General features: G+C 45.6%; 1 protein-coding gene across 1 annotated transcript in view; it reads right to left on the bottom strand.

Moving 5' to 3' along the window:
• Nucleotides 1-10,996: 10,996 nt before the first annotated feature.
• COTL1 (coactosin like F-actin binding protein 1) overlaps nucleotides 10,997-14,281 on the bottom strand; it is a 66,471-nt gene continuing 63,186 nt past the window's right edge. The window contains exon 4 of the mRNA XM_007528354.3: nucleotides 10,997-11,610. Coding sequence (XP_007528416.1) covers nucleotides 11,500-11,610 — 111 coding nt within the window. The 3' untranslated portion in view covers nucleotides 10,997-11,499. The remainder of the gene's footprint in view (nucleotides 11,611-14,281) is intronic.

Raw genomic sequence — 14,281 nt, 5'->3', positions numbered from 1 at the left:
AGTATAATTAAAGTAAGTAAATAAATAAAAAGTGTCAATCTGAAAGCTTTTTTATTTGGCTACATCTATGTTGCAACAACAACAAAAAATTGTTGCTGTCACTATAAAATAAGGAGATTTCAGATTAAGTCAATGTTCTCTGAATGCTTGCTTTCCTGTGACACAGGAGCACTGCTCCTAGGACACATTGCATAGAGATGTGCATGAGTGGCAGAAACAATCATAGAAGCCAGAACTTCTACTTTCTGCACCCCAAAACCAGCTTTGGTACATACTCTAAGTGATAGGAGGAAGATGAGAAGAGGGCTCTGAACTCCAGCTCCGTCAGGTCCCATAGAGACCTCCTCTCTCCATTTCTCTCTGTCTTATCCAGCAACAATAAAAACAACAATAATAATAACAACAATAAAACAAGGGCAACAAAAGAGAAAAAATGGCCTCCAGGAGCAGTGGATTTGTAGTGCAGGCACTGAGCCCCAGCAATAACCCTGGAGGCAAAAAAAAAAAAAGTGTATATAGTATGAAGCTCAAGGATCCTGGTTCAAAACCCCGGCTCCCCACCTGTGATGGGGGGTCATTTCACAAGCAGTGAAGCAGGTCTGCAGGTGTCTATATTTCTCTCTCCCTCTCTATCTTCCCTTCCTCCAGCATTTCTGTCTTATTCAATAAAATGGGGAAAAAATGGCTGCCAGGAGCAGTCGATTCCTAGTTCAGGCACTGAGACCCAGCAACAACCCTGTAGGCAAAAAGAATAAAAACGAAAAATAAGAAAATGAGATACAACTTCACCCCTGTGAGAATATCATACATTAGAAATGATTGCAACAGCAAATGCCAGAGAGGTTGTGGGGGCAAAGGAACCTTCCTGCACTGCTGGTAGAAATGTAATTTGGTCCCACCCCTGTGAAGTGCAGTCTGGAGAACTCTCCGAAGGCTAGAAATGTACCTTCCCTATGACCTGGAAGTTCCTCTCCTAGAGATATATCCTAAGGAATAAATCACACCCATCCAAAAAGATCTGTGTATACTTATGTTCACAGCAGCACAATTTGTAATAGCCAAATCCTAAAAGCAACCCAGGTGTCCCAACAAAAGATGAGTGGCTGAAAAAGTTGTGGTCTATATACACAGTGGAATACTACTCAGCTATTAAAAGTGATTAATTCACCTTCTTCACCCCATCTTGAATGGAGCTTAAAGGAGTTATGTTAAATGAGATCAGCTAGAAAGAGAAGGATGAATATGGGATGACTTCACTTATAGACAGAAGTTGAGGAATATGAACAGAAAGGAGAACACAAAGCAGAACTTGGACAGTGCTTGTATTGCACGAAAGGAAAGGACTCTGGGAGAAGGGGGTGGGGTTCAGGGCCTGGAATACAACAGTGGAGGAGGAACTGGGTGCGCGATTAGAGTACTTTGCAGAAAACTGAAAAAAAATTACAGATGTACCAACAACTGTATTTACTGTTGATTGTAAATCATTAATCCCCCAATAAGAAAAAAAAGGAGGGAGAAAAAAAGACTGAGCTTGGGGGACTGTTCAATGGCATCACATGCACAAGACTCTGAGCCTACTCCCCTGAGTCACATAAAATTAAAGGACAGGAAGGAGGGGACAAAAGGAAGGAAGGGAAGGAAGATGTAGGGGCAGAAAGGAAAGATGGAAGGAGGGAGGGAGGAAGAGAAAGACATGGGCAGGCAAAATAGCTCACCTGGATAGTGCACTGCTTTGCTATGTGCATGACCCAGGTTCAAGCCCTGCCCCACCACACTGGAGGAAGCTTCAGTGCTCTGGTCTCTTTCTCTCTCTGTCATTCTCTCTCTTTCTTACAGAAAATGTCAGCCTGTAGTGATGACAATAAAAAGAGAGAGAGGAAGGAAGGGAGTAAGGAAAGGAGAGAGGAAGGAAGAAAGGAAGGAAGGAAGGAAGGAAGGAAGGAAGGAAGGAAGGAAGGAAGGGAGACATGAGCATGAACTACTGCACCAATTAACTGGAGTTCAAATCCCAGTGCTTCTATTTCCCAGTCTGTGAAGTTAGACAAGTGGCTCCACCTCTGAGTCTCTGCTTAAGAATATCATGTTGCTCACACAGGAGAATGAGATCAGCAACCTCTCCACTTCTTGGCTTGTCACAAAAGGTAGTTCCTCCTGCATGGGAGGGACTCTTCTTCCCTCACCCTCACTTCTAGCCCCCCAGACTAATCCTTCTTTCCATCTGCACACTGAGACCTCAGGCTTGAGAGGCCCCACTGAGGCCAGAGCTCCCATCTTCACCACAGAAGCACAGTCTGAGACTCTCAGTCAGCTGATTGGACCTCTCAGGCCCAGTGCCTATGGTCAAAAGGAGTCTCTCAGGGAAACTACCAGGCAGGAGTCAGAATTTAAGGTTCCCAGAGCCCCAAGGCTCATTAGAGACTGAAGTCCCTGCCACCTGCACCTCTAGAACTCCCTGACAGCTGGTGTCCCAGAGCAGCCCCCAAAGGTCTGCTTTGTGCTTGGGGTTTCCTCTTTCTCTCAGCCCAGCCCCCACACTAGCTGTGCACAATCATCAGGCCAAGGAGGGGAGGGCCTTCGCCCCCACCCCCACCCCGGCATCTGCTCAGGGTGCCATAAATCCCCTAGTACAATCTGTGCCAGGGGCACCTCAGTGACAGGCACTCAATCCTAGCAGGGAGGGGTGGGGGTGGGGAGGGGCTCAGGTGCTCCGCTAAAGCAAAGCACAAAGGCTTGTTTTTCTCCATCCTGGCAGGACCTATAGAAGTAGTCATGGACACACAAGCAGCTGGAGAAAACATTCTAGAATCTTGGAAGGGCCTGGTAGGTGGCAGCTGGGCCTAGAGCTGGAGTCATAGGTGCATCTGTCTGGGTTTTTTTTTCAAGCTTCCAGCATGCTGGGGTCCTGTTGTCCCAACACCTTTTTATTTTATATCTATTTATTTGATAGAACCATAACCTTGTATATATGATTCCACCATTCTGGGTCTTTTCTTTTTTCATTAAGAGACAGACAGAGCAAGGGAGAGACCACTGAATTAAAGTTTCCTCCACTGCCATGGCACTTCCCATGTGGTGCTGGGGCTTGAACATTGTGCACATGGCAATGCAGGCACCTTTCCCATGAGCTATCTTGTTGGTCTGCTTCTAAAACCCCTTCTGTTTAACTGGTTTAATCTCCCCTGCTTAACACTGTATTCTATTTACATAACCACTGTTAACTAAGCACCAGCATGCCTGCAGTGCATTGGTTTAATCCCCACTAGTTCATGATGTCTTTTTGCTCCACCCCCCCTCTCGTAGTCACCCTGATTTGCACCAGTCAATTTTCGCTCCACCCTCTCTATGTCACATCCTGTTTCCACCCTACTTGGCGAGTATACTAGTTTAGTTTAGCTTAGCTTGGCTTAGATTGTGCTGTGTTCTGCGTGAATAAAGAGATACTGTGTACAGCTCAGCTATGAGTCCCTGGTCATGTGTCTCCACCTGCCAAGCCAGCCCGGCATTATCTCACCTATTATTCTTTGACAAGAGTCCGGCTGTGGGGCAAACATCCCCCTGCCACTCCCAATAGTTTTGGCCTGCTTTCTGACTGATATGCCACCTACTTTTATGGAGGCATTTTTTAACCTTAAATTTTTGTTTTTTTGTTTGTTTAGAGATATACTGAGAGAAATTGAGAGGGGAGGAGGACATAGAGAGGGAGTGAGAAAGTGAGACACTCGCAGCACTGTTTCACCACCCGTGAAGCTTCTCCCACTTCCTGCAGGTGGGTGTTGGAGGCTTAAACCCTAAACATGGTAATGTGCTTGCTCAACTGGGTGCACTGGAGAATCTGAATACATGCGGTCTCCAGAGAATGGTGTGAAAACTATCTCTCTTCTCTCTCAAGATTTACTGGGACCTAGGAAGGTGACTCAGTGGTTAAGCAACTGGACTTGTAGGCATAAGATCTCAAGTTTGATCTCTAGCACCACACAGTCCAGAGTGCTTCTCTGGCCTTCTCTTTCACTAATAAATATATCTTTTTTTTATGTTAAAATCTATTTATTTATTTTAATATATATATATTTGCTTGTTTTTTTTTTTTTACCAGAGCACTGATCAACTTTTGTTTATAGTGGGGTGGGGGACTGAACCTGGGACTTTGGAGCCTCAGATATGGGAGTCTCTTTGCATAACCATTATGCTATCTCACCCATTGCCCCAAAATCTATTTTTATGATGGCAATTTTTTTATTGTTGTAGTTATGATTGATGTCATCATTGTTGGATAGGACAGAGAGAAATGGAGAGAGGAGGGGAAGACAGAGAGGGGGAGAGAAAGATAGACACCTGCAGACCTGCTTCACCGCTTGTGAAGTGACCCCCTTACAGGTGGAGAGCCGGGGGCTCGAACTGGAATCCTTATGCCTGTCCTTGCGCTTTGCACCACCTGTGCTTAACCCACTGCGCTACTGCCCAACTCCCTATGATGGCAATTTTTAAAGAAATAAAAGAACATTGATAATAAGGCTGGGGAGACAGTAAAATGGTTATGCAAAAAGACTTTCATGCCTGAGATTCTGAAGTCCCATATTCAATCCCCATCACCACTATAAGCCAGAACTGAGCAATGTTCTGGTCTCTCTCTCTCTCCTTCTCTATTTCCATGTATCTCTTTCATTAACAAATAAATAAATTACACACATATGTATATGTACTTGTATATATTAAGAATGCATTTAGGCTCCAGCTTTTGTTTTCAGTAAGCATTTCTGTCTTGAAACATTTTGCACACAAGTATTTTTTAAATATTTATTTATCCAACCACGACGACAACAACAATGATAACTACAACAATAAAACAATAAGGGCAACAAAAGGGAATAGATAAATAAAATAAAATATTAAAAAAAAAAGAAATTCTAAATATTTATTTATTTATTTATGGGGGGAAAGAGAAAGAATCAGAGTATCACTCGGCACATGCAGTCCTGGGGATCAACTTGAAACCTTATGATTAAAAATTCAACACTTTATCTGCTGTACCACTTCCCAGGTCCCTGTACAAATCATTATTCTCAAAAATTACCACTAATTTGACAACTTAAAACAGCACCGCCAATAACTCCACCCATTTATTGTTTCACTGTTCTCAAGGTCAGGGCCAGCAAGATAATTCACTTGGATAACGTGCTGCTTTGTCACATGCAACTTAGGTTCCAGTCTGGCCCCCATTGGATTAGAGGAAGTTTCACTGATGTTGTTTCTTTCTTCTTTCTGTGTGTGTCTCTATCTACAAAAGTCAAACCAGGGAGTCGGGCTGTAGTGCAGCGGGCTAAGCGCAGGTGACGCAAAGCACAAGGACCGGCATAAGGATCCTGGTTCGAACCCCGGCTCCCCACCTGCAGGGGACTCGCTTCGCAGGCGGTGAAGCAGGTCTGCAGGTGTCTATCTTTCTCTCCTCCTCTCTGTCTTCCCCTCACTCTCTCCATTTCTCTCCGTCCTATCCAACAACGACAACAACAATAATAACTACAACAATAAAACAACAAGGGCAACAAAAGGGAATAAATAAATAAAATAAAATAAAATAAAAAAGTCAAACCAGAGCAGTGAAGGTTCAGCAATGAGGGGGAAAAGGGCCAAGACAGCACAATGATTATGCAAAAGATTTTCATGCATTCATGCCAGGTTCAATCCCCTGACATCAACATAAGCCAGATCTGATCAATGCTTGATAAATCATCATAATCCTCATCATAACAATAAATATTAAAAACACTTCCCAAGAGCAGAATTCCCTGGGGACCTACCTGGTGGGACTCTCTGTTCAGACCCAAATCAAGATGTCCTCAAGCTCAGCCTCACCTAGACCTCAAGGTCTTCTAAACTCATTGGATTTGGTGGCAGAATTAATTTCATTGTGCTTCTTATTTAGTTACTCTCGATTCTAGGATGTTTTCTTTTTATGTGCTATTGAGAGAAGAACAGAGCATCACTCTGATACATGTGATACTAAGGGTTGGATTCGGGACTTCATGCCTGACGTCAGGACCTCATCTACTGTACCGACTCCCAGGATTCTAGATTTCAGTTTTTGACCCAGGATTCTAGATTTCAGTTTTTGAGAAAAAGACTCCCTATGGTGGGGTGGGGAACACAGCATCTTTGAGGCTGCTGCTCTGTCATCTCCCCCAAAGCAATCCAAAAGATGGTCCCAGTGTTGCTATAGCAACCTCCATCTGGCCTATCCTAATGAAGTAAAGGCAGTATCTTCTGTCTCTAGGCTATTGTGGCTTTGGAGAGCAAGCTCTTCATTCATTCAACAAATGTTTTACAGGGTCATGTAGGGGTGGTAAACTCACAGGCTTATAAGAACCAAACACAACTGTGTTCATGAAGAAGGAAGGTGGAGAATTAGGGACTGTAGGGCCTAGCTGCTTCTGATAGAAACCCAAAGGCCAGAGTCAGGACTACTTACCAATGGGACACAGTCAGGGGGCAGCTGAAGTCCCAAGAAAGGTTAACTAGTCGCTTCCTATTAAACAGAGTGCTGGAGATCACTTATTCATTCATTCCTAGGAGACCCTGCATCCTGAATTCATGCAAAAGGATCAAATCCTAGAGATCGATAGATAGTTATAGAAATAATAGTCAATCCATACCTTGGAGAGAATCAACACACAGAACTCTTGTGGTGGGAACAGTTTTTCTAATTTTGCAAATCATTAACAAGAAAAAAAAAAAAAAAGGATCAAATCCAAGACTGCCTGACTTTGAATCCTGGTTCAGCCACTTATTGGGGTTTTTGTGTATATGTGTGTTTCTTTACTGTTGCTTAGTGATCCACCCCCACCTCCCATCCCACTGAACTTGGCATAGCCGCCTGATTTGCCCTCTCAGAGAGGTCAAGTGTCTTGAGGTCACACAGCCTGTAAGTGGAAGAGATGGAATTTGAACTCTGCCTCACCCTTACTGACACCAACAGCCAGCTCCATCCAGGTATTAGGGTTTTGTTTTTTTTTTGCAAAGTACTTCTAACAGGTATTGATATTTGAGTTTCTGTTTATGTTTTCTTTTAAAAAATATCTTATTTATTCATTTACTGGAGAGAGAAATCAAGGGGGAAGTGGGAGATAGGGTGGGAAAAAGAAAGACATCTGCAACACTGCTTTACCATTCAAGAAGCTTCCCCCACGGTTGGGGGCTGGGGACCTGAACCTAGGCCCTTAACCATGGTAATGTATTACCAGGTAATACTCTACCAGGTGTGCCACCACTTGGCCTTTCTTTTTTCTTCTTTTGGTTCTCAGCCTTTGCACCTTTGACCCCACTATGACTGGTGGAATTCTTTTTTTCTTCTTGTTTCTTTTTTTGTGTGTGTGCCTCCAGGGTTATTGCTGAAGCTCTGTGCCTATACTACAAATCCGCTGCTCCTGGAGGCCATCTTTTTTCCATTGTTGTTGTTATTGGTGATGTCATTGGATAGGAAAGAGAGAAATTATGAGAGGAGGGAAAGACAGGGCGAGAGAAAGACAGACACCTACAGACCTGTTTCACTGCTTGTGAAATGACCCCCCTCTGTGGGTGGGGAGCCAGGGCCTCGAACCAGGATTCTTGTGCAGATCCTTGCATTCCGCACCATGTATGTTTTGCACTTAACCCACTATGCTACCTCCCAGCCCCCTTTCTTCTTCCTTTTATTCAAATAGAGACAGAGGGAGAGACTGAAAAGGTAGAGATACCACTGCCCGTGAAGCTGCTGTGCCTGATGCTCCCATGTGGTTCTGGGGCTCAAACCTATGTCTTCGAACATGGTAAAGTGTGCATTTTACCAGGTGAACTATATTCCAGCCCTAAACTCTTCTGACTATATTTATCCATCTAGCAGAGACCAGAGCCTTATTTTACATGTGCCAGGGTTGAGCCCAGGATCTCACACATTAAAATCATATAGGCTCTCTGCTAAGCCATCTTCCCTGCTGGTTACTGTGTTTGTGTTCTCAGCTTGAGGTCTGCCAACCCCAGGACCACAGCAATGGATCCATAGTCAGGAAGGCAGTGGTTTTGATGAGCTGGGCAAAAAGATCTAGAAGGCTCCATTACCTCTTTGATATGATGGCAGAATCTGCTCAAGGCTATTCCCCAGTATCTAGGTCTCCCAGACCTAGGAGGGAGCAACTGGCTCTGGAACAGTTTCGTGCTGAACTATTTGTACATCTCAGCTCTCAGACTCAAAGCCAAAGGGGAGGCCTGGCCTCTGTGACTGCCCTCTCCCTTTAAACTAACAAGCTAGAACAAACTCCCAAGGAGATGGCCTGGGACATCTACCTCCAGAACTGAGAGGAGGCAATATCTATTGTGTTATAAGCCCCTCAGGCTGTGCTGTTCTTGGACAGCAGCCCCACAGGATAAGGCAGGGACCACCCCTAGCTTGGCCCTGGTTCATGGGCAAGTGAGGGGGGGAGGGGGCAATACATGGGCAGAGGGGGTGGAGGGAGATAGTGCATCCCAGAGAGGACCCAAGCTAGATGCCACTCCCCGCCCCCCGCCCCCCCCCCACTACACCACAGTGCTCCCTGGTGAGTCACTTCCCTGGACTTGAGTTTTCTAGGTCTAGTTTTCAGCCTCTCTTCAGTGGTTCACTACAAAAATGCGGAACAAGACAGCCAGGGAAGGTAGTAGAGCACCAGACCGGTGAGCATGAAGTCCAGAGTCTATCCCCAGCACCACAACTTCCAAAGTGATGCTCTGTTCTCTTTCCCTTTCTCTCATCAAATAAATAAATAAATAAATAAATAAATAAATAAGTGTTTAAAAGATGCAAAGAGAGCCAGTGAGATAGCTTAACTGGGAAGGTACCTGCTTTGCCATGAGTGTGACCCAGGTTCAAACCCATCTCCCACAGCTTAAGGTTCTTCAATGCTGTGGTCTACCTCTTTCCTGTGTTTCCCATCTTTCTGTCTGATAAAGTACACTGAAATGATGGGGGAGGAGAGAAAGAAAGAAAGAAAGAAAGAAAGAAAGAAAGAAAGAAAGAAAGCAAGCAAGCAAGCAGCGGGTAGCCTTGGGGGTGCAGGCACTGACAGGCCTTAAGTCAGGGCCAGAATCTCCTTTCCAGCCTGAAGTATAAAGGCCTCTGGAGAGGTCAGGAAAGCTGACAAACAGAGGAACCCTCAGGGAGCAATCAACTAGGATCAGCAACCCCAGAGGGAAAAGAAACCCCACCCCGCAAGGTTGACTGGTCCTACAGCAAGAGGCTTTGCCCCTCCCCTGATCCCAAATTCCCTGAGCAGAAGGGCACCCAGGCCAAGCAAGTGCCTGTGCCAACCCAAATCCAAAAGGCCACTGAGGTTTCAGTGCAGTCCTTCCATTCAGAGGCAGAATCATCATCCCTGCCCCTCCACTTGAGGGCTCAGGGCCTCTGACCAGGCAGCTTTCTCCCAGACCTGGGGTCTTTCCCTCAGCAACCCCTCCCTTGTCTCTCCAAGCACAAATCTGACATGATGGGTCTCCCGTTTCTAACCCTGAACTAGCTTGGGCAGTGTGCCACTGCCCACTAACAAAGGGCTTTCTCTCAGATCTCCAGAAACATCTCATTCCTGCTGTCACCACCTCACACTCAAATCCAGTCCCCCAGCCCTTCACAAGCATCTGTGACCACAAGAGATTTGGCTGAGAGATCTGGATTTGAATTCCAACTCTGCTGTTTTCTAGCTGAGTGGCCTTAGGTGAATCACAGCCTCTGAGTCCCCCCTCACCTCCATCTTTGCCCCTTACACAAACTGGAGATTGAAAAATCACCTAGTTCTTAAGGTTATTGGTCAAGATCAAACCAACCACTAAATAAGAATGAAACTCCATAGATGGTGATTGAAAAAAAGATTCTTTTTTTATATAGTGCAAGGGCCTCAGGCATAGCCTTAAGTGGCCTGCCCCAGATTAACTTCATTTCAGAGGGAGAGAAGAGTCACAGAAAAAGGAGAAGCAGCACAATGACACTCCACCATCCATGAAGCCCCTCCTTCCTGTCCACAATGATCCCACGTGGTGCCAGGGATTGAACCCAAGGCTTCAAGCATGGTAAGTCACATGCTCTACCAGGTGAGTTATCTCCCAGCCCCAATGGCCTGTGTTCTTACAGTAAAAAAAAAAAAAAAAAGACAATTTAGACGGGGAGGGGCAGTCATCAGGCAGACCGCAGGACACGCATACATGATTCTCCAGTGACCCATATGTACAAGAAAGAAAGGTACTTGGACTCTCTCTCTCTCACTCATGAAATAAGTAAATCTTTAAAAGAAGGAGGAATTAAGGAGAGGAAGAAGAAGAAAACTTTATCAGACAAAAAAAAAAGTTGCTTTTTTTTTTTTAAACAAAACATTTATTTCTGTAAACTGGGAGCAGGTGTTCACAGCCCCAACAATAGCACAGATTCCTGCCCCCGATGAAATGAGCAAGGGAAGAAAAGAACAAGGACGGTATCCAATGTGCTCATGAAGAACCAAGCCAATCTCATCCTTCTTTTTTAAAAACAAAAACAGAAAAGAAAAACAATCCAGTTGATTGTGGGGTGCAAACTTGGGATGGAAATCATAGACCCCCTGGTCCCCAAGGCTGGGCTCACCCCCACCAGGGTGGCCTACAGCAGGCCCATCCATGGGACAGGAGCCGCTTGGGTTCTGTTTAAACTCCGAGTGTACCCCTAATGATACCTGGTCAGTTGGGGAGCCCCTGAGGTCAACCTGGGAAAACCTTCCCAGCAAGCCTGGACTCAGACCTTTCCCCGCCCTATAGGTCCTAATAAGGGTGAACTCTGAGGGCCAGAATGGGCTACACGGGGTGGCAAAGCAGCTGCCAGCAGGTTTAAGGCAAATGTTCTCTTTTCTGAGCCAGGCATGAACTCCTCTGTACCAAGCGCCATCTCCACCAGATAGGAAGCATGAGTAGCTTAGATGGAGTGGGGTGGGGAGCCCTGGGCACTCCGGGGAAGTCTGAGCCTGAGGAGGAGATGGTGTGTGTGTGTGTGTGTGTGTGTGTGTGTATGTGTGTGTGTGTGTGCTTTGAAGGCAGCAGTCTTGGGCACCCCCTGGCACCATCACAGGTACAACAAAGAAACTAGAGGCCTGCGCTGGTTCTGAAGCAATATGAGGTGGAGGTGGGTGACCTATGTATGGGCTGGGTGGTGTACAAGAGAGATGCTGAGAAAAAGGGGGGGACACTGCAGGAGGCCCCTAGAAGTGATGATAGGCAGGGCCTTGGCATCCAAATGATTTTTCCTTAGAATGAAAAAGAACAAAAAGATGAGAGATGTTCCATGAGCTTCATGAGATGGGACAGAACAGGGCTTGGGAGGGTGGGTGGTGGGGAGGCTCGGGGAAGGGGGTGGGCTGCAGATGGAGTGACGATATGGCCTCTTGTGTGTCTCCTCTCCCTGGTAGGCTGGTAGCCGAAGCGGCAGTCCCCTCCTCCGAGGAGCGGCAGATGACTTTGGCAAGGGGCAGGGGGTGGCGGGGGCTACTCCGTCTGGGCATCATAATTGGCTCCCCCTGCCTTCTTGAGCTCGGTCTTGATGAAATCTTCATCCAGCTCCTTACGGTCGCTAATCACAAACTCTTTAGCGAAATTCTGCAGAAACAAAAGAAAACAAAAGTTCCCTTTAAGGAGAGACAAGGTCAAAGCATGGCTCAGGCAACAAACCAGGATGTCCTGGCATCCAGAATGTCAGAACCTGAGCCAAAAGCAAATCCGGTGGCAGAAAAAGAATATGACGTGGAGGGGGTCGGGCGGTAGTACAGTGGGTTAAGCGCACATGGCGGCAAAGCCCAAGGACAGGCGTTAAGAATCCCGGTTGGAGCCCCCAGCTCCCCACCTGCAGGGGAGTCGCTTCACAAACGGTGAAACAGGTCTGCAGGTGTCTATCTTTCTCTGCCCCTCTCTGTCTTCCCCTCCTCTCTCCCATTTCTCTGTCCTATCCCACAATCAATAACAGCAATAATAATAATAACCACAACAACAATAAAACAACAAGGGCAGCAAAAGGGGGAAAAAAAAGCCTCCAGGAGCAGTGGATTCGTATTGCAGACACTGAGCCCCAGCAATAACCCTGGAGGCAAAAAAAAAAAAAAAAAAAAGAATATGACGTGGAGGTAACTGTAGAACCCCCAAGCCCATCGAAGGTGGGCCTGAATCTGGCTCTGTTACTTCCAGTCATATAGCTTTGGTGCAATTCTTCCCCCTTCTATGTGCCTTAGTTTCCTCATCTGCAGAGGGAAAAAAATATCTTTTAAAGAAGAATAGGACATGAGGTTGGAAAGATAGGCTGGGAAATATTTACCAACAGACTTGCCAAAGAACGAGAGTGAGAGAGAGAATGGACAACTATGGGATGGTCTCACTTAACCTGTATCTATGACCTAGAAGAACTGTGGTGGTTACCATTGGAGGGGTGGTTGGGACACAGAACTTTGGTGGCGGGAGTGGTATAGAACTGTACTCTTATTACCTTAGAATGTAAATCACCATTACATCACTAATAAAAATATAATAAAAAAAGAACAAGAGAAAGGAGAAGCCTTAAGGCTGGAAGAGATAGCTCAGTGATAGAACACAGGCCTGGCATGCTTAAGGCCCCAAAAGCTTTACTTTAGGTTTGATTCCCTGAGTGAAACTGGAGAGGAGAGGAGGAAGAGAGAACAAGAAAGACACCTGCACTGCTCATGAAGCTTCCCCCGGAAGATGGAGATTGGGGTCTTGAACCTGGAAATGGTAATATGTTACTTTTTTTTTTTTTTTTTTAGTATTTATTATATTTTTGAGAGAGATGTAGAGCTAGAGACACAGAGAGAAACACCAGAACACTGCTCAGCTCTGGCTTATGGTGGTTCAAGGGATTGAACTCTCTTGCTCTCTTTTTTTTTTGGCAGGGGGGTGGTGATTATACTGGAGTTTCACCACTCTGGCCAACTTGACTTTTTCAGATAGAATGACAGAGGGAGAGAAGGAGAAACACCACAGCACAAAAGCATCCATCAGTGCAATGGGGCCAAACACAAGCCTGGGTCATGTAAATGGCAAACCGGCACTCTCTCAGATGAACTATCTTGCCAGCTCAATAAATACATTTTTAAAAATTAAATCCTAAATACATAAATAATAAAAACAGAGAAGCCCTGAGGTGGAGTCTTTGGCCATTCCCATGGTGTCAACAGTCTCTTAAGAATTGATTTCTGGTGGTATCACTGCAGGTGGAGATAAGAAGAGACACAGGATCAGACCATAAGCAGGTACAAGTCAGCTTGCCACCCATTGTTCTAAGAATGTCCCAGGCTGGAGTGAGCAGTGACAGTGAAGGTGCAAAGGTCTGCCCTGTGCTCTCTAGCCACACTCAGTTACTGGCGGACCATTTAACAAACACTACCCATGTACAGGTCTTAAGGGTGAGAACACTGTCCCCTCCTGGGGCCTGACACATGTGAGGCCCTCAGGAAATACTGGTGCCATGAATGAGTGATGCAGGTGACCTGGCTTATCAGCAAACTCTGAGCCGTGGAGACTCAGCAGTGGTTTCCCTATGTGGGTCATAGGACGTCAGCAAATAGGTACAATCTCAGAAGGGCAGCAGATAGGAGTACTGAGAAATTGATCCACTATGAATAACTAATCTGAAGGTCATAAAAATCACCCACATTCTGAAAAGCCCACAAGGAAATGGTGTCAATAATCATCACCATTAACAAGCAACCTATGTGTGCTATGTATTGTCACACACTGGCAAACTTAATTCTTTGGGTTTGTCTGTCCTAGTTTTTGGTGGAACTGGGATCCCATGTATTCACAGTCTTACTGCTCCAGGTGGCTTTTTTAATATTTATTTATTTATTTATTCCCTTTTGTTGCCCTTGTTTTATTGTTGTAGTTATTATTGTTGTTATTGTTGGATAGGACAGAGAGAAATGGAGAGAGGAGGGGAAGACAGACACCTGCAGACCTGCTTCACTGCTTGTGAAGAGAACCCCCTGCAGGTAGGGAGCCAGGGGCTCGAACCAGGATCCTTAATCCAGTCCTTGCGCTTTGTGCCACATGCGCTTAACCTGCTGTGCTACCACCCGACTCCCGTGTCTCTCTTTCTATCCTCCTCTCTTCCTCCTTCCCTCTCAATTTCTATTAAAAAAAAAAAAACTGGGGTGGGGAAGATAGTATAATGGTTACATAAAGAGACTCTCATGCCTGAGGCTCCAGGCTCAATCCCCTGCCCCACCATAAATCAGAGGTGGGGGAAGGAATATATATATATATA

This window comes from Erinaceus europaeus, chromosome 2, assembly GCF_950295315.1.
Source record: "Erinaceus europaeus chromosome 2, mEriEur2.1, whole genome shotgun sequence".
In the NCBI taxonomy this organism is placed as follows: domain Eukaryota; kingdom Metazoa; phylum Chordata; class Mammalia; order Eulipotyphla; family Erinaceidae; genus Erinaceus; species Erinaceus europaeus.
Note: the sequence above shows the minus strand (reverse complement) of the source record. Positions and strands in the feature narration are given on the sequence as shown.